The sequence below is a fragment of the Ovis canadensis genome, chromosome 11 (genome assembly GCF_042477335.2).
Source record: "Ovis canadensis isolate MfBH-ARS-UI-01 breed Bighorn chromosome 11, ARS-UI_OviCan_v2, whole genome shotgun sequence".
Taxonomy (NCBI): domain Eukaryota; kingdom Metazoa; phylum Chordata; class Mammalia; order Artiodactyla; family Bovidae; genus Ovis; species Ovis canadensis.
In genome coordinates this window covers 52459180-52479025 of record NC_091255.1, presented here as the reverse complement: position 1 = coordinate 52479025, position 19846 = coordinate 52459180, and the positions used below count along the sequence as shown (strand labels likewise).

Here is a 19846-nt window from a genome sequence, read left to right as displayed (position 1 = left end):
AACACCCTCACTCCCCAAGAGCAGAGACTGCCCTGCTGGGGGGTGAGGGGAGGGCCACAGCGGGGGCCGAGAATGTGGCTGCTCTGGTCCGGGGGCCTGGGCCGGGCTCCCGACAGAGGAGCCAGTGTGCCCAGACATTGGGGCTTTGTGAGCTCAGTGCACCGTGTGGGGACGTTGTTTGTATTGACCTGAGATTGTTTCAGGTTGACGGAGGGGCAGCGTCTTAGCGTCCAGGTGCCAGTTCTTCAGAGCCAGTTGCATTCTTGAGGAGAGGGTGGCTGGGTTGCCCTAGCCTGAGGCAAGAAGGGGAAGGGGCTGTTTGAGCTGGTTCCGCTGGGGGTGGAGGGGATGGCTACAGAGGAAGAGTGAGTGAGCCCCTGAGGGAGGGCACCAGAACAGAGGGAGGAGAAAGCAAGCACCGTGCAGCTTGGGGCCTGAGCAGAGGGGTCTGGCCAGAGTCAGGATGGACAGAGGCAGGACAGGTGCATCCAAGGTTGGGGCTGACCTGCCAGGAGGCTGGGTGCTCCAAGAACTAGCCGTCAAAGGCTAGTCCGTGAAGGAAGACCCAGGAGAATCGTAGGGGCCAGGAGGGCCTTGGGAGGCCTTGGGGGCTGGCCAGTGGGGTTGGGTGGAGTGGGCCAGCCTCACAGCTGTCCAGATGTAGGTGAGAGATAGCTCTGTTTACCAGGCGCCCAGTGGCAGCGGGGCAGGGGGGGTGGAAGGGGCTCCCAGGGCCCGTGGGGCGGGCAGATTAGGAGGCGGGGGCATGAGTCAGGGGTTTGGGAGCTGCCCCCGGGGCGCGGGAGCCGGGACCTATTGCCAGCTGGAGCAGGTGTGAGCTCATCTGGGCGCAGAGGCCACTGGTGGCTGCAGGAGCTTGCCGAGGGACCCCCGAGGCTTGTGAGCAGGTGAGCAGGGCAGGGAGGGGCTGGGGTGGTCCTGAGACGCCTGTCCTGAAGGTTTCTGCAGGTGCCCAACCTGAATCTGGGCCCAGGCGGGCATGGGCACCGGCCCTCCAAGGGGTACCGGTGGTGGGGTGAGAATGTTACCATGTGTGTTGTTACCCCTCAGGGCACAGGCCCATTGGCACCTGCAGCTGGGAAGAGTGGGGCGGCAGGTGTTAGGGGAAAAAAGGCTGGCACGTGGCAGCAGAGGTGTGTGAGTGTGTGTGTGGAGGGGCGAACCTGATTTCCCTCCAGGTGTGGGTCCTTGTCAGGCTCCTGTTTACCAGCCCCTTGAATCACACAGGCTGGGGTCTCCCAGCCACCCAGCCCACTCTTTCCTCCATGTACGGGGATCCCCAAGCCACTCTGTCTCCTGCCTAGGAGGAAAATTGTCAGCTGACGCTGCTCATTTTGAAACATTTCCAGGGACTCTAGCCAAGGAGACCTGGCGCTGTCCCCATCTTTGGGGGTGCTGGGAGGGAAAGGAGGAGTCCCGCATCACCTGAAGGTCTCCAAACACAGGTTAATTCCATGGGAACTGAAGGAAAATCAGAAGGGAATGAAGACAGCAAGTCTGCCTTCCATCTCTAGGAGCAGAGCTAATGATAGCAAACATTCAAAGACAGCTCTTTATGTGCCAGGCACTACTCTTTTTTCGTTTTAACTTTTTATTTTATATGGAGATATAGCTGATTAACAATATTGTGACAGTTTCAAGCGAACAGCAAAGGGACTCAGCCATATATATACATGTATCCATTTTCCTCCAAGTTCCCTTCCCATCCAGGCTGGCCAGGCACTATTTTGAGTGCTTTATATGCATGAACTTTCTTAATGCTGCAACAGGTCTACGGGGTAGATAGCATTATGGTGGTGGTGGTTTAATCGCTAGGAAGTGTCCTACTCTTGTGACCCCATGGACTGTAGCCTGCCAGGCTCCTCTGTCTATGGGACTCTCCAGGCAAGAATATTGGAGTGGGTTGCCATTTCCTTCTCCAGAGGATCTTCCCAACTGAGGAATTGAACCCGGGTCTCCTGCATTGCAGGCAGATTCTCTACCAGCTGAGCTATGAGGTAGCATTATGATTACCCCCATTTTACAGATGAGAAAACTGAGGCTCAGAGAGGTTGAGTTACTTGCCCAAGGTCACACAGTGAGTGGCAGGGCTGGGATTGTGGCAGCCTGACTGCAGAACCCATACTCTTAGTCACTAATACTAAACCAGCTAATAGATATTTTATCTTCTGGGAGGCAACTCAGCACCATGGTTAGAGCGGTAGCTGGAGCAAGATAGGCCAGGGCTTAATGCTGCCTCTGCTATCTACCTGCTAGGGAACCAGGGCACGTAAGCCTCTCTGAACCTCAGCTTTCTCATCTGTAAAGTGTGGCTAATGACACTACCCACTTCACAGAGTGGTTTGCGGATCATCAGAGATAAGACAGCACAGCTATGTATGGTGTCGGGGTGATTACACAGAGGTGGTGTCCTGTGCTTCCAGGGAGCCTTCCCCGTCATCTGGTACCCGCCCTCCACTCTCTTCCAGCTGTGTTCCACCTCCTGGGCCCCAGATGCCCTGCTCCCCTTTATCTGCCTGGCCCTGGTTGGTGGGCTGGCCAGGTGTTTGGTGTACTTCCAGACACAAGTCAGCCATTGGGGTCCAGGCTCTTGTCAGTGCCCGCAGAGCAAGGCCTGCAGCTGGGGAGTGGCTGGGCCTGGGGCAGGCAGCAATCTGGGTCATGGGTGCGCCCTCTAAGGCCCCAGAGGAGCTCAAGGCATCTACGTTCTCCCCTCTTCTCTCACTGATGCCTCAGGACCCCAGCAGAAGGGCCTTCCATTGTACAGATGGGGTGACTGAGCCCTAGAGAGTCTGGGAGCTGCCAGTCCATGGCAGAGAGGCAGCCTGGATGTGTCTGGGTGCTCTGGCTCTGGAGGGACCCTCTTCCCCTCTTCCTCAGATGGGAAACTAAGACCACAGTGCCTGCCCGAGGAGGGCGGTGTTTAGCACCTCAGGGTCGACAAGGTGGAAGCAGCTAGAGACCTGAGGCCCAGGTGGCGACAAGACCAGAGAAGGAAGAGAGAGGTTAAAGATGGGAGAAGAGGAAGGAGAAGGGGACAGGGAAGGAGAGAAGAGGGAGAGAAAAAAGGTGCATAAGGACTTCCCTGATAATCCGGTGGCTAAGACACTGTGCTCCCAATGCCGGGGGCCCTGGTTTGATCCCTGGTCAGGGAGCTAGAATTCACATGCCACAACTAAGACCCAGTGCAGCCAAATAAATAAATATTTTTATAATAATAATAAAACATAATTTAAAAAAAAGTTTTCTCTGCAATACCAGAGACCTCGAAAGCCAAGTCTCCTGCAGTAGGGACACTCCATCCTCAGACTTTAGAACTCCCCGCCATGGCCATCACTTGCCCTACAACCACCCCAAGGCAGGGACCCTTCCTCGCCTTCCTCAGTTTGGGTCAGGGGCTCACTCATGCCCCTTCTCTATCTGTAAGGACTTCAGGACTATCCATTCCTCAGAAACAGAGCTCTGTGTACAGTTCTTTCTGTACATACTCCCTGTCCTGTTCCCTTCCACAGTGCCCAGCCTTCTCTGGCATGGTCTTCTCTCTGCCTCTTGCCACCATTCCTAACACCTGGACTAGCCCTTCCCATCTCTCAGCCCTTCAAATCCCACCAGTGCTCTGGGGCAAGCACCAGTGTCCCCTCCTTCAGGGACACTCTGCCCCCTACCCCATCAGCAAGTCCTACTCTCCTTCCTGCCACAAACATCCTTGGCAGCCAGTACAGTCTGCTCACTGCTTGCGTTTGTTTGGGACACGTGTTTTCTCCTGAACCTCTTCACCTGTCACGTGTTCCTGGCTGGTCTCCCCAGCCAGGGCTGTGTGCTTCCGGAGAGCTGAACAGCGTCTTGTTCATCTCAGCTTCCCAGGCTCTATGCCAGGCTTGGAGGGGCACAGTTGTCAATTTGACTCAAATCCATGTCGCTACAACATGCTATGAGCCTGCCGTGGGTGAAGGGGAGAAGGATGTCCCTCCACACCCAGTCTGGGCCATAGCAGGGCACCCCTGTGTTCCCTTGGGCTGGTCCTCACATTCCCGAGTGGGTGTCCTTCCTTTCCACTAGAGACACAACTGAGAAAACGGAGGTGCAGGATTCCATGGCCTCCTGGCCTCCTAGTCATCCTGGCTGCCCAGCCCCAGAGCCCCAAGCCTGCAAGGGGGAGCCATTCTTCCGCTCTTTTAAAAAATAAATTTTTATTATAATTGCTTTACCACGTTGCATTAATTTCTGATTTACAGCAAAGTGAATCAGTTATACGTATACATATAGCCTCTCTCTTAAATTCCCTTCCCATTTAGGTCACCTCAGATCATTGAGTAGAGTCCGCTGTGCTATACAATAGGTTCTCAGTAGTTATCTATTTTATACACAGTAATCAACACGTGTTTATTGAGCGCCTACTATGTGGCAACCACTCTGCTAGGAGTGGTGGATCTGGTGGGGATTGAGACGTGCAGGGTCTCAGTGCTCATGTGGCTTCCCTTTTAGAGGCATCCTCAGACCATACATGGGCTTTCCCGGTGGCTTAGACAGTGAAGAATTCACCTGCAGTGCAGGAGACCTGAGTCGGGAAGATCCCCTGGAGAAGGGGCTGGCTACACACTCCAGTCTTCCTGCCTAGAACTCTATGGACAGAGGAACTGGTGGGCTACAGTCCATGGGGTCGCAAAGAGAATGACATACTAAACGACTAATAGTCACTCAACTCCGACCATATATACGCAAATGAATCAAGAAACCAGAAAATGACAGCCTGCGTTAGTGATTGTTAGGGTGGTCAGGAAGGGAATCTGAAGAGCTGGCGTGTGAGCTGAGGAGTGGGAAGGGCTGAAGTCGGGGGAGGGACATCCAGGACATGGACAAAGCAGGTGCCAAGGCCCTGGGGCAGGAAAGGGCTTGGTAAGCAGGCCAGTGGAATAGGTGGTGAGAGAACAAGAGAGATGGAGTTCAAGATGGAGTAGGGCAGAGGAGCAAAGCCGCATCATCCAGGGCCTGTGAGCCCCTCCTAAGGATACCGCAGCCCTGTGCCCAGCAGGAAGCAGCCATTTCTGAAAGAAGACAGTGTTTTGTGGAGACTCTCAGCTAAGCTCCCTGAAAGAGGGACAGGTCATCTCCTGAAGTTAGCTGATTCCTGGGGAGGGGCAGAAAAGGAAGTCGGGTGAGGACTGGTGGATGGAGGAAGGAGTTCATTTGAAGAACAACCCCCATCCTCCCAAACACCCTTAGGTTGATGTCAGCCAAGTTTCATCTCCCCTGCACAGCACTGTCCGCGGCCCCTGCACACCTGCCCTCACTCCTGCAAACCCAGCTCCTCCCCTCAACCCCCCACTTACACTTTCCTCTGACCCTCCCTTGTCTCCTAACACTCAGGATCCCACTTTGATCAAATGCAGCCCCCTGGGGGGTCCCCTTGGGGGACGAAGGGAAGGGGAGACCCCAGGTTGCCCCATGCCTCACCCAGCCTGTACCTTCCCCCCAATCCACCACAGGAACTCCGAGCGTGGGTTATGCTGGGGGCTCAGATCACCACAGACAATTGAGCAATCAGGACAGCACCATGGGGGATCCAGAGGTGAGTCTTTGGTGGTGTCTGCAGGGCTCCCACCTGGGGGCTCTGGGAACCCAGCCCTGGACTCCCACCTTCAGAGCCCCCCGCAGCCCAGCCCTGATGGCAGCTTCTCACAGGAGTATGAAGATCAACTGGGGAAGACTCTAGAGCTAAAGGAATCTGAAGACCCTGAATCCGTCAGCATCCAAATGGAAGGGGAAGAAGATGACACAGTTCAGGAGGAGGAGGCAGAAGGTGAGCCCATCTCCCGCTCTCCTGTTGGGATGAGCTGCTGAACCCTATCATTGACAGGTGGGGAGTTTGTCTTTGCCTTCTTCCCCCTCTCCACCAGCCCAGCCCCAGGGCCAGTTCTCCCACAATCCTGGCTGATTGAAGGATAAACAGAGTTTTGTTTGAAATGATCACAGGAGGTGACTAGGGGCAATGGAGGGGGCAGAACCAGTCACCCATTACTGTGCCCCGTAGATTTGTCAGCCCTGTCTGGAACAAGGACATGAGCCCCCATGCCATTTGTGCCCATCCAGCTTCCGGGCCAGGTGCTGGGCCTGTTCTGAGAACATTGTTCTGTTTGGAAGTCCAGAAGTCCTGAGAAATGGGGGGCTGCAGGGACCCTCAGGGCAGAGAGACCTGAGGAAACCTTCCTGGGCTTGTCCAAGGTCTTGGTTGGGGAGCCCTGGGAGGGGACCTGTTTACTGTCAACTGGACTTAAGTGCTGACAATTGATATAGCAGATAAGAGGCCCCTCTGGGAAATGAGGGCTAGGGGGTGTGGGGGCCAATATAAAGGCAGCCCCACCCTGGCTCCCAGAGCTCCGCTTGGAGGTGGTGAGAAGCTGCTGGGCCAGTGAGATTGTTGAGGCAGGTGGGAAAAAAGAAGGGAATCTGGTCCCAGAAGGTAGCAGGAGAGGGAAGAGAACCGCTGTTTAGGACTCCCCAATCCCCTTGGAGATGACCCTCCTGTCAGTGCAGGGGGATGAGCCCCAGGGGTCCTCCACAGGGCTCAGATGGCGAGTGACAGCGCCAGTCTGGGCCAGGAACAGGCGTAGGGCAGGGTCCCAGCCAGGGAGAGAGGCGTCATCCTGTGCAGTCTCTGCATCTCGTGGGGATGGGGCAGGAGGGTCTTGGGGGGGATTGTCTGGGGGCATCGCTAACTGGCTTTGGGGTTTTCAGCTCAGGTCACCCAGCTGACAGACACAGACTACCACACAGCATCGCAACACCCAGAAACCCACAAGGTGAGCACCCCAGCCTCCCCCAACCTTCTTTCCTGTGCTGCCCTTGGGACCCATCATTCTCCCAGGGGAGGGGAGGAACGGAGGGAGAGCTACAGCTTTGGGATGGGGAGACGCCACAAACAGAAGGAACGGGCATCCTGGGAAACAGGTAGACGAGGACATCTCCCAGTGAGGGGGGAGCCCTGGGCCTCCTTGCACTCATGGGGAGCTCCCTGGACAGAGGTAAACTGGCCACTGGAGGTCTGAGCCCCCAGGTCCGCTGGCCCGGGCCGGACTGTCAGGTGCCGCCTGGAGAAGCACGGAATTACATGCATGCTCTCCTCCACCCAGCTTTCCCTCCCCAGGCCCCCATGTCATTGCTGGGCACCAGACTGTGTAGCCAGTTAGGAAATTGGGTCTGCCCTCAGCTAGGCCCCTGAGAGTGGGCCCCTGGCCTCATGGAAACCCAAGGGCACGCCGAGCCCACGCAGAAATCTTAGCGGCAAGAGACAGACCCAGTGGCTCCCAAGGCTTTCCTCTCCTCTCCCGTGCCCACTCTAGCACCCCTTTTGTGTATCTTCAAATGCCTCTGAAATGGGGGGAAGGGCCTGGTCAGGAAGTTGGGGAACAGAGGCAGAGGTGGGGGACCCTCAAGCATCTCCCCACGTGTCACAACTCACTCTACACCCCCAGGTTGTAGCCCCTGATGGTCCCCTCTAAGCTCAGCCTCTGTCCTGAGTGCCCCAGGACCCTGGGCCTCTGACAGACACCCCTCAGGGCCTGCCAAGTGCCCACCATGCCCTGGGCTTCCAGTCCCCCCCACAGCCCTGCCCTGGGCCTGAGGAACTAATTCAAGCCTGTGGGGCCGCAGGTGTGCGTGGAACTGCGGGAACTGGTGATGGATGAAAAGAACCAAGAGATACAATGGATGGAAACAGCACGCTGGGTGGGGCTGGAGGAGAACCTGGGCAAAGATGGGATCTGGGGCCGCCCCCACCTGCCTTACCTCAACTTCTGGAGCCTCTTGGAGCTTCAGAAAGCCTTTGCCAAGGGTGGGTGAACCCTCTGCAGCCCTGCATGTAAAGCCTGCTGGGGGGAGGGGGCGGGGGCAGGGCCAGCAACCTCACCCCTCCACTACCTGCAGGTACTGTCCTTTTGGATCTGCCAGGGAAATCCCTGGCTGAAGTGGCCAACCAGCTGCTGGACAGGTTTATCTTCGAGGGGCAGATCCAGCCAGACGACCAAGAAAATCTGCTCCGGGTCCTGCTGCTGAAACACAGGTGCCCGTGCCTGCTGGGCCCTGGACCCCACGCCCACAGGGCCTACCTCCCCAGCCCGCCTGCCCCAAGCTCTCCCCGGGAGCCCCTCCCCACCAGGCTGGGTCCTACTTGTCTTGCACCATGTCTCCTGTCTCCGACACCTTTCAGGCGGTAACCGTGTCTCCATGCTCAGTTTTGGGGGCCACTGGTCCCCAGGAGGACAGACTCTCAAAGTCCCTCCCTCCATCCATTTTTCTGGCTCTACCTAGTCAGTCCAGACTGAGGACACCCGCTCACAACCACAGCATCCTTTGGAGGAGGCCGATTCTCCTTCCATCCCTGGGCCTCTCTAGTCTGACGTTAGCGAGCCCCAGTCTCCACTCTGCTAAGAGCCCGGCCTGAGCAGCCTACTCAGCCCATGTCCACTGTGTGCCCTGCAGCCACGCCAGCGACATGGAGGCCCTGGAGGGCGTGAAGCCTGTGGTCGTGACACGTTCTGGGGAAGCTTTGGAGCCTCTGCTCCCACAGCGTCCATCACTGGAGACAGAGCTCTTCTGTGCACAGGTGAGGCTGTGCCGAGGCCGTGTGAGGAGAGCCGGAAGGCCCTCAGCCTGAACGTGGTTCTAAATGAGAACGAGTGGGGGAAAGGGGGTGGGACACTCGGATGTCGAGGGTCCGCTGTGGCCGAGGACTCCCCTCACCACCTCCTCCCAACAGGGAGAGGGTAGCACACGAGGGCATGCATCTGAAATTCTGGGAAAGAGTCCCCAGGACTGGGAGGCCACCCTGGTGCTAGTGGGTAAGTGGCCAGTGGGCTCCTTCCCTCATCCCTGCATACTCCCTGCTTCTGCCTCCTGCCCTGGCACTGCCCCTCCATAAGCCTGGACCCCGCCAGCACTGCTCACACCCTGCCCCGTGCCCCTCACCTCCCCAACGAGCCTCAGCACCTCATTTCATCCACTTGCCAGGCCGTGCCAACTTCCTGAAGCGGCCAGTGCTGGGCTTTGTGAGGCTAAAGGAGCCGATGGAGCCGGAGCCAAAGCCAGAGGGGTCAGAGGAGCCGGCAGTGCCTGTGCGCTTCCTCATTGTGTTGCTGGGACCCGAGGGCCCCAACATCGACTACACCCAGCTGGGCCGAGCTGCCGCCACCCTCATGTCAGAGAGGGTGAGGAGGGGCCGGCGAGGGCCAGGGGAGCCGGGGGCCCTGGATGGCAGGGGAGGCCTGGCTTACTCTAACGTCGCTAGTTTGGCCCGTTCCATTGGATCTATCCTGTCTGCTCAGCAGGGTCCAGGCCCGTGTTCTGGCCTAGCCCTGCCTGATCAGGCCTGGTTTAGTCTGGCCCACTCTGTCTTGGTTCTACCTGGTTAGGGCTGGCCTGGTCTGCTCTCGTTCCATCTGGTCTGCTACAAGCCACTTGGTTCCCTTTAGTTCTTTCTGCTTTCCCCACTCAGGGTCCTGTCTGCCCTTTCTCAGTAGAGAGTGGATGGGTGGAGGGACAGGGCAGGAAAAGCAGATCCTAGCTGGCAGGAGCTGGCTGAAAGGATTCTGATCCCCAGAGGCCTTGGCTGTGGACTCCTGGGTCATTTTATCCAGCAGGTCCTAGCGGCTCCAACCTTCTCTCCTGCCCCCAGGTGTTCTGGAATGAGGCATACCTGGCCCAGAGCAAGGAGACGCTGGTCCAGTCGCTGGAGGGCTTTCTTGGCTGCAGCCTGGTGCTGCCTCCCTTGGACGCCCCCTCTGAGAAGGCCCTGCTCAGTCTGGTACCTGTGCAGAAAGAGCTGCTGAGAAGACGCTACCTGCCCAGCCCTGCCAAGCCCGACCCCAGTATCTTCAAGGACCTAGGTACCTGCCCTGCTCTGCCCAGCCCAAGTCTTTTTGAGCCCCCAGACGCCCAGCACGGCCCTGTGACCCCCTGGCTCCCCTCTCGCTGTCCTCATCCCTCCCAGCCTCCCCGATGACCCCATTCCCATCAGGCATCTCCTCCTCGATTCCCCTCTCCCCTCACTTCCCCCTTCAATCCTCTGTGACCGTGGTCCTGCCCTCCACTACAGATGTGAAGAAAGGTCCAGGGGACACCCCAGAAGACCCTCTGCAGCGAACAGGCAGGCTCTTCGGGGGACTGGTGCGTGACATCCGGCGCCGCTACCCCCACTACATGAGTGACATCACAGATGCCTTGAGCCCCCAGGTCCTGTCTGCCATCATCTTCATCTACTTTGCCGCCCTGACCCCTGCCATCACTTTCGGCGGCCTCCTGGGTCAGTGTCTCCACGTGTCCCACTAACCCTCACCTCTGACCCTCTGGCCTACATATCAGCCCTGATTTTGCCCCGATCTGACACTCTGGACCCCTACATCAGCTTACCCGTGAAATGATCTTGACCTTGACCACACCTCCACCCACAGGAGACAAGACCCAGAACTTGATGGGAGTGTCGGAACTGCTCCTCTCCACCGCGTTGCAGGGCATCATCTTCTCCCTGCTGGGGGCTCAGCCCCTGCTCGTGTTGGGCTTCTCGGGACCCCTGCTTGTGTTTGAGGAAGCCTTCTACATGGTAACTCTATCCTGGCCCCACTGTGACCCTGTAACTGGCCCCCAGCCCCACCTGCTTAACGCATGGTGCCTGGGCCCCTGTATCTGACCCCAGCTCCCTCTGACCACCCTACAGTTCTGCCAGACTAACAACCTGGAGTACATTGTGGGCCGTGTGTGGATTGGCTTCTGGCTCATCCTGCTGGTGGTGCTGGTGGTGGCCTTCGAGGGCAGTTTTCTGGTCCGCTTCATCTCCCGCTACACCCAGGAGATTTTCGCCTTCCTCATCTCCCTCATCTTCATCTATGAGACCTTCTACAAGCTGGTCACGGTGAGGGCTGCAGGAGTGTTAGCGGCGTGCGCATCCGTGTGTGTGTGTGCCTGTGCATAAGCCATGTGATTGTGGGTGTCATTGCACTAGTGTCTGTTCGGCATTTATGCGGCCATGTTTTCACGGAATGTGACTGTGGCCACATCTATGTTGACACCAGCTGTCTGTGGGCCGGTATTCTCACCATGACTGTGCATGAGAGGGCCCTTCTGCGTGCAACGGCCCATGTGTATAATCACAGACAGTGACTAATGAGCTTCCCTGGTGGCTCAGATGGTAAAGAATTTGCCTGCAATGCGAGAGACCCAGGTTTGATTCCTGGGGTGGGAAGATCCCCTGGAGAAGGGAATGGCAACCCACTCCAGTATTCTTACCTAGAGAATTCCATGGACAGGGGAGCCTGGTGGTGGCTCCTTACAGTCCATGGGGTCACAAAGAGTTGGCCGCGACTTAGCACTTTCACTTACATGTGTGTGACACTGAATGTGGGAGCGAGTAGGCATGGCCTGGTGGCAGAGGTCCTGGGGGCTCTGAAGCCCCACCCCGCCAGTCCCTCTCCTGCTATTGCCCTTAAGAACCACAGGGCCTGCAGAGCATGTGCCCTGCCTCCTCAGCTATGTCACCTTGAACTATGCCTACTTCTGGGCCTGCATTTTATATGGAGGAAGGGTGAATACTGTACGTCTACCCCTGATTCTGCTGGTTGATGGGTATTTCTGTTTTCAAGTCTTTGGAGCCCAAGTCTTTTTAGAAACTTCCTTGGCACTTGTTTCCTGCCCTCTAGCCTTCTAATGGCTCCCAGGCCCTGCATGCACGTATACACACACGCAGAGACTCATTTCCTCCATGGTCTGCCCCACTCAAGCTTAGATTGGTCCTCAGTGCTGAAAACCAAGCTGTGGAATCCCATTGCCTCTCTGTTTCCATGACAATTGAGGAATAAGATAGGTAGATGGATGATGGATTGGTGAATGGATGCTGAATAGAGAGATAAATGGTGAATGCAGAGATGCATGGATGGATGATGGATAGATAAGTGATGGTTGGAGGTGGATGGATGGGAAGGAACAGGATGCCTTGCTTTTCTGCTGCAGATCTTCCAGGAACATCCACTGCAGAAGAACTATGACCACGATGTGCTGACGACACCCAAACCTCAGGCCGCCCTGCCCAACACAGCCCTCCTCTCTCTTGTGCTCATGGCTGGCACCTTCTTCCTTGCCATGATGCTGCGCAAGTTCAAGAACAGCTCCTTCTTCCCTGGCAAGGTCAGCACACCCTCCCCACCTGTCCTTGCCTTTACTGCCCCATCCAGCTCCAAGGCACTCGCCTCAGCTTTCCCAGTGCCATCATTTCCCCTTCTTACCCTAGACTCCCATTTCCAATTCCAAGCTCTGCTGGCCCCCTCATCACTTAGGATTTTACCCTTGAGACAATCCCTTTCTCAGCACATCCAGGCTGAGGACCCAAGTGGGGAGACAAGGATAGTTCTTTGAAGGCGGTAGAGAAGCTGTGGGGCCGGGGTGCAGCTGGGCCAGGGGGACAAGAAAGGAGGCAGGTATGTAGAGGCGCAGGACAGGTCGTTAGATGTTGACGGACCCCCTGAGAAGAGTGGGCGCCTCCTGGTGAAGATGGGGCATGAGTGGGGCCACGGGGAAGGTGGGAGGTGGGACGCCACTGGGCACTGACCACTGGCCCCTCCACCTGCCCTCAGCTGCGACGGATCATTGGGGATTTTGGGGTTCCTATCTCTATCCTGATCATGGTCATGGTGGATGCCCTCGTCCAGGACACCTACACCCAGGTGACCCTCTCTCCCCACCCTGCCACTTTATTTCATTCCCCCAGCAAGCCCCCTCCCCCAAACTGCCTCCCCATGCCTGAAACCAGCTAAAACTACCCCTCCCCCATCCCTGCCTCCCCTGGGAGCCCCGTGTTCTTGCCACAGCCCCTCAGGACCCCTCTGGCTGCAGCAAGGGCCTGGGTCAGGTGGCCTCCTTTTACTCCTTAATCCAGGGCGATAGGAAAGAATCTGCTTTGGAGCCTAGGCTGTCCTGAGTATGAATCTCAGATTTGCCACCAAATAGCTGTGCGATGCAGAGCCAGCTACATAATTTCTCTGATTCTGTTTCCTCATCCATAAAGTAAGGAATGAGAAAATGTATGTAAAGGGCCTAGTGCAGTTATGGAGTACCAAGTAGATGCTCAGTATAAGTAAGTTCCCAAGTGCCCAGGACCCTGGCTCCACCTTTCCCCATCCTCCTACCCCCAAGTGTTCTCACCAGCATTCTCCTCCCACAGAAACTCAATGTACCTGAAGGCCTCGCTGTATCTAACCCTACAGAGCGAGACTGGCTTATCCACCCACTAGGCATACATGTCGAATTTCCCATCTGGATGATGTTTGCCTCTGCCCTGCCTGCCCTGCTGGTCTTTATTCTCATCTTCCTTGAGTCCCAGATCACCACGTAAGAGCCAGGGTGGGATGGGGCCTGGGAGGGTCCGAGGCAGAGAAAGGGACAAGCTCCAAGCAGGCAAGGGACCAAGCGCTCAGAGGAATGATGGGTGGGCAGGGGCAGGTCCAGATTTTGTGGGACCTGATATGACATTATTTGAGGGGTGCTTTTTAAGAAAAAGAATATAAAATGAAAACTGTAAAATTAGGTGCTAGATCTTGGAAAGGGCCTGTACCGGTGAGGTTCTCTGAAGTGTACGCTTCTTCAGTTTCCGGGTAGGCCTGCTGGCGGGTGTTCTAGGTGATGATGAAGACATTTCTGCTCTTCGAGTCTCTACTGTCAAGGTGGGGTGGGGGTTGAGGGGCAGAGCATGGAACTCCAAGGGAGAAGGGCAAAGAAGGACAACCTAAAGTAGAGGGACCCAAGTCTGGGGAAGAAAAGAGGGGTGAAGGGAGGTTGGGGTGGAGAGCCCTGGTTACTCCTGACTTTCCACACCCCCAGGCTGATCATCAGCAAACCGGAGCGCAAGATGGTCAAGGGCTCTGGCTTCCACCTGGACCTGCTGCTGATCATGGGCATGGGTGGGGTGGCCGCCATCTTTGGGATGCCCTGGCTCAGCGCCACCACTGTGCGCACTGTGACCCATGCCAATGCCCTCACCGTCATGAGCAAGGACAGCACTCCAGGGGCTGCATCCCAGATTCAGGGAGTCAAGGAACAGCGGATCAGTGGACTTCTGGTCGCTGTGCTCGTGGGTGAGTGAAGACTGGCCACACTCTCCAACTTTCCACCACCCGCTGGCTCTGCCCCTTAGCATCCAGTGTCCCTCTAGCCCTGGCCCTGCAGCCAGGTCCCCCCAAACACCCACTGCCCACATCTTCCTAGAGTCAATTATTCACATGCGGGAATTCTGGAGGATAACTAGGCACTGAGATGGGCATCTGGGCAGGGCACATGGGTGGACCACTTGCTGGAACCTTCTCTAGACAAGACCCTGTAGTCAGAGCTTCTCCAACAGTTCAGTGAACTGGGATTCCACCCTGACTGGCTGCTAACCAGGCATCTCATCTCATCTCTGGGCCTCAAATTTCTCTGTCTGCACCAAGAGAGGATTCATTAGATGCCCAAGGTCTCCCCAGCTCAGCCCCTCTGTGACTGATACAAAGAGCAGGGCTCCTGGAGCAGGGGATGGGTGAGGTGAAGACAGAGGGTCAGGGATCTGAGTTCTGGAGCAGCCCAGAGTCCAATGGGCTCTGTGTGTGGGCAGCGCCACGGTCACTGTTGGAGAGGCCAGGGAAGCTTCCTGAAGGAGGCGAAGTTGATGTTAGCTGAAGGAGAACTGGGATTCGGGTAGGTGGAGGGTGATGGAGGCATTCTGGACTGGGCTAAGAGGAAAGGTGGGCTTCTCTGACCTCCGTAACTCCCTCGATTAAAGGAGTAGGCTATGACATCAGGCAGGCAGGAGTTTGACCCCCTGCTTTGCACTTACTAGCTGTGTAGCCTTAGGTAAGTTGCCTCCCCTCTCTGCATGTTTCCGCACCTGTAAAATGGGGATAACATCTATCAAGAGGATCCAGGGAGTTCCCTGGCCATCCAGTGATTAGGACTCGGCACTCTCACGGCTGTGGGCTCAGGCTCAAGTCCCTGGCAGAGGAACTGAGATGTCACAAGCCATGTAGCATGGCCAAAAAAAAAAAAGAGGATCCACAGAAGGAGTTTCATATAATCCCTGTGATTTCGCTCCTCAGCCCCTGCTGGTGCCAATCCTTGATCCTTGGGGGCTAAGAGTGCGTGGTTCTCCCCGCAGGCGTGTCCATCCTCATGGGACCCATCCTCCGCCACATCCCCCTGGCGGTGCTATTCGGCATCTTCCTCTACATGGGGGTTACATCCCTCAGTGGCATCCAGTTGTTCGACCGCATCTTGCTTTTGTTGAAGCCGCGCAAGTACTACCCAGACGTGCCCTACGCCACGAGGGTATGCAGCCGTCTCAGATGCCCAGGTCGGGGTGGGGTGGGGGTCTGGGTGCCTGGGCCGGGCAGGCGATGACCCCAGCCTCTGCCCGCAGGTGAAACCCTGGCGCATGCACATATTCACGATCATCCAGGTTGCCTGCCTGGTGCTGCTGTGGGTGGTGAGGAGCATCAAACAAATCTCGCTGGCCCTCCCCTTCGTCCTCATCCTCACAGTGCCCCTACGGCGCTACCTGCTGCCACTCATCTTCCGAGACATGGAGCTCAAGTTTGTGAGTCTCTGCTCCCACCTCTGTCCCCTTCACCCATTTCCTCTGACCAGAGGGCACAACTGCAGGGCAGGAGGCAGAGAGGGGTCATCAGTGGCTCTGGGAGAACGTGGGAGGGGGAGGGGTCTGGGAACTAAGGAAGGCAGAAGAGCGCCGTGACCAAGGCCTGGGTATCCTACCTGCCTCCTCATCCCAGCCCTGCCATGTCCTGGTGGGTGACCTGGAGCAAGTGGGCTCGTTGCTCTGTACCTCAGGTGTCCTCCCCTGGAAAGAGAGGAACAGTGACAGGGCTGGTGAGAGGGCTAAGAGGCTCGTGGGATGCGTTGCTTGTGGGTTGTCTTGACCACTGAGCAGCTAGCCCTTGGTCTTCCAAACGATCTAGAAAGTCACTCCTCCGACAGAATGCTTCCACGACACGACACAGGTCACTGCAGCACTGCCCACATGAAGGGGTCTCCTGCCTGCCTTCTGGAGGCCCTCTCCCACCAGGGACCAGATTCCTGGGCATTCCTAACCCTGAGGAAGCCCCTCGTCTAGACCATTCCTAGGGGATGAAGGGACAGGACGGGAGACTTGACCCAGGTTCAGAGAGAGACAGGCTCGGCTGACTCCAGAAGTGCCTCCGTGCAGTGGGGAGGGCTCACGTGGCCCCTCCGCTGCTCACCCTCTGTCTTTCCTTCTTCCCACAGCTGGATGCTGAGGATGTCAAAGTGAACTTAGATGAGCAGAACGGTCAGGATGAATATGATGAGGTGGTCATGCCTGTGTGAGGGGAGAGCCCGGGCCCCAGAGCCCCCTCCACCATTCCACTTCCCCGTTCTTCCAAGAAAAGCAGAAGTTCCTGGGCACCCCATGGACTCCCAGGTGCCCGCTGGGCAGCAGTCGAGGTCCCGGGGACATGGGTGGGGGAAGGAAGGGGTGTCTAGGTAGCTTTGCATGAAGGGTAGCCTGGCTTCTGGGTGGAAATGACCAGTGGGGCCCAAAGTAGAGGATTTGCTGTGGGCCACACTGCTACCTGAGGGTCCTGGCCTGGAAGACTGAAATCTAAGTCCTACCTCCTCAAGGCACAGACAGGGGCAGTAACAGCGTGGGAGTTGGTGGGGGGTGGGTGGGGGGTGGGGGGTGGAGATTCAAAATCCTGCTTGCTATATGACCTTGGGGAAGTCCCTGGATCTCTCCAGCCTCTGCTTCCTTATCTGTAAAGTGGGTATATTGATAATCCTACCCACATTACAGGACGGTCTCTGAGCACCAAAGATAAATGTGAGGAAAGGGCTCTGTAAAATCTGAACAGACTATTAGACAATAGTCATCACTCTTCAAGCCTGCCCAAGGTTACCCAGCTCTTGAGCCATGCAGCTGGAATTTGACCTCTGAGGCCAGAGTCTACTTCAGTCACCCACCTTTCCAGGCTTAGAGATGTGCCTGCTGGTCCCTCTCTTCCCCTTCTCTGCTCATACTGGGACCCTCTTCCTCTGGGCAGAGCAGGTATCCTGGAAACGGCAAGGATCAGGTGAGGACAAAGTCAGGGCTGGGACTCAGGCCTCCTAAGTGCTTGCTCTCTCTCCCGTGCTCTCATTCATTCACTCATTCATTCATTCCACAAACATGTACCAAAGGCCCTGGACCCAGTGGCCACAGAGGTTACTGAGACAAGACCTTGCCCTGGGGTTGGGGGTGGGGGCAGTGTACAGTCTTCTTGATTTGGAGGGGGTTGGAAAGAGGATGAGAAGATAGGGAGGAGATGGGAAGGGGAAGGGAGGGAGGTTTGTAATTTATACCTTGTATATTCTCAGAGCTTTCATTGTACTTCACCTACGCACATGCACACGCATACACGCATACCCTGATTAAAGACCCACTGTCCTCAACTCCACTTGAACCAAATCTTGGGGAGAATCCCAGTTCGACCAACTGGGGTAGGAGACAGTGGTAGCTGCAGAATATGGGCAAAATGTTTTTGTTTTTTGTTTTTTTACAAAAGAAAATTATAAAAAAGAGTTGAAAGAACTAGAAGCAGTGAGAGATGGTTGAAACTGGGGAGCGGGGTATGACAGAAAAGAAAGGAGGCTGAGAGAGGACCCTCGGGTACCTCTTGAAGGCTGACAGCTGCTTCCCACCACTTCACTGTTCTATGCCTCAGTTTTCTCATCTGTAAAGTGGTACCTACTTTGTAGGATCATTATAAGGATTAAAGAAGACAATGCCTGTAAAGTGATTACTTAGCGCAGACCCCTAAGCAAGAGTTTGGCAGAGTTAGCCACTGGTCTTGTTATTCTGAATGGGGTGTCCCTGTCCCCACCCTCTGCTCCTTGATCACTGCCAAGTGGAAAAAGTCACTCTGCTAGCATCCTTCCCCTTGATGGTGGGAAATAGGTTTTACTAATAAATGCATATATGGTAGAGTGAGGACTGTGCTAGAATTCCCCTCCCAGAGCTGGGGGGCTCCCAGGGGTCTGGGCTGGACAAGGAATGTATGGTGTGGAGCTGGGGCAGGGCTGCGGCCCTGGGAGGAGGGTGGAGAGGGGCAAGGTGGGCTGGCCTGGGGGAGGGGAGTGGCACTAGAGTTGGGGGAGAGGCGGGGCTGGTGGGGAGGGCCAGCACCCAGTGAGGGAGTGAGAGAGCAAAGTAAGACAAGCTTATGTCCTGATAGCCTGCCTCTGCAAAACAAGCAAGACCCATGGAGGTGGGGAGAGGAACTTCCCAGGGGCCTTTCCCTCTGTCCCTTGTACAGTGAACCCCAAGTCCCTTTGGGCCAATTAGCCTCCTAGCTGGGACTCATCAGGCTGGACAGCACCTCTAAGGGAAATTGCCGGAGAGGGACTTCCCTGGTGGCCCAGTGGCTAAGACTCCTCGCTCCTAATACAGGGGTTCTAGGTTTGATTCCTGCTCAAAGAACTAGATTCCGAATGTCACAACTGAGACCCAGAGCATCCAATAAATAAAAAGGAAAAGAATAGAAAAAAAAACTGCCAGAGAGAAAATGCAATTTGCCATGGGTCACAGAAGAACAGCATCTCTTGACCGCCTTCTCACCAGCCCCCGCCACTGTGATCCCCGTGGAGGCTCCCCTCCCCTCCCCCAGCCACTTCTAGCAATTCCAGGGGGCTGGTGGGTCGGGGGTTACCCATTCTGAGGAAGATGCCAGGACATAATCCCTCCCCACCCCCACCCCCACAGCCCTCCAACCTTCCCAAGAGAGGTCAGGGCAGGGTCAGCCTGGCTTCCTTCCCCGGATCTATATTTACATGCTGCCTATCCCCAGCTGACCCCTCCCAGGCTGGCCAGGGCAGCCGCCAAAAGGCCAGAGCGCTGCTGTGACCCCAGGGACAGTGGTCACAGGCACTCCTCTCCAACACACAGCAGCTTCAGGTCCCACAGGCCTGCCCAGTCCCTGGGGCTTGCCAGAGACCCACCCCCCCCCCACCCCCACAACATGAAGACCACAAAAATCAATCAGGATCCAACTTCCTGCCTGGCCTGAGACCTCACCCCCCCCAACCCCTACATTTCCTGCCTTCTCTCCTCACAGATGCCCTGCCCCCATGCCTGCACTTCCTCTCAGGAAAACTACCTCAACATGAAATAACTGCCATAATGAGGTCTACTGTGTGAACACAAACTAACCTAACCCTCACCCACTCCTGGTAAGGGTATAATGCCACAGAATCCAGAAGCTTTATACCCAAAAATATGCCTTGCAGGACTGTCAATGAAAGTAAAAATCTAGAAAGAGCCCAAATACTCAGCAATAGGAGGGCTGTTAGTGAATTACAGGGAGTTACATCAATATAATGGACTATTAGGCAGGCCCTAAAAATAATGGGCTTCCCTAGTGGCTCAGATGGTAAAGCGTCTGTCTGCAATGCCGGAGACCCGGGTTCCGTCCCTGGATTGAGAAGATCCCCTGGAGAAGGAAATGGCAGCCCGCTCCAGTACTCTTGCCTGGAAAATCCCATGGATGGAGGAGCCTGGTAGGCTACAATCCATGGGGTTTCAAAGAGTCCGACATGACTAAGTGACTTCACATTCATTCATTCAAAAATAATGATGATGATGAAGAATCGATTGGATCAGCTTAGTACAGGATCCTGAGACCAAGCTGTTTGAAATTTCAGCTAAGAACCACATTCCTGGGCTCAGTTTTCTGCATCTGTAAAATGGAGACCAGGACACAGAACTGACCTCACTCACAATGTTACTGAGAGGATGAATTGAAATCAC

The 19846-nt window shown here is 56.0% G+C and overlaps 1 protein-coding gene across 2 annotated transcripts; it reads left to right on the top strand.

Moving 5' to 3' along the window:
- The first annotated feature begins 555 nt into the window (after positions 1 to 555).
- Positions 556 to 18025, top strand: SLC4A1 (solute carrier family 4 member 1 (Diego blood group)). 2 transcript variants are annotated; one of them, XM_069543594.1, is made up of 20 exons: positions 556 to 908; positions 5508 to 5590; positions 5704 to 5821; positions 6757 to 6821; positions 7672 to 7852; positions 7945 to 8080; positions 8500 to 8623; positions 8777 to 8858; positions 9028 to 9224; positions 9692 to 9902; positions 10112 to 10318; positions 10467 to 10615; positions 10730 to 10924; positions 12019 to 12192; positions 12639 to 12728; positions 13226 to 13392; positions 13882 to 14135; positions 15188 to 15357; positions 15449 to 15625; positions 16312 to 18025. In XM_069543594.1, the coding sequence occupies exons 2-20, from the start codon at positions 5576 to 5578 to the stop codon at positions 16390 to 16392; spliced, it is 2793 nt and encodes a 930-aa protein (XP_069399695.1). In that variant the 5' UTR covers positions 556 to 908; positions 5508 to 5575; the 3' UTR covers positions 16393 to 18025. The 2 variants fall into 2 exon arrangements, with proteins under 2 accessions (XP_069399695.1, XP_069399696.1); XM_069543595.1 differs by lacking the exon at positions 12639 to 12728.
- The last annotated feature ends 1821 nt before the right edge of the window (positions 18026 to 19846 follow it).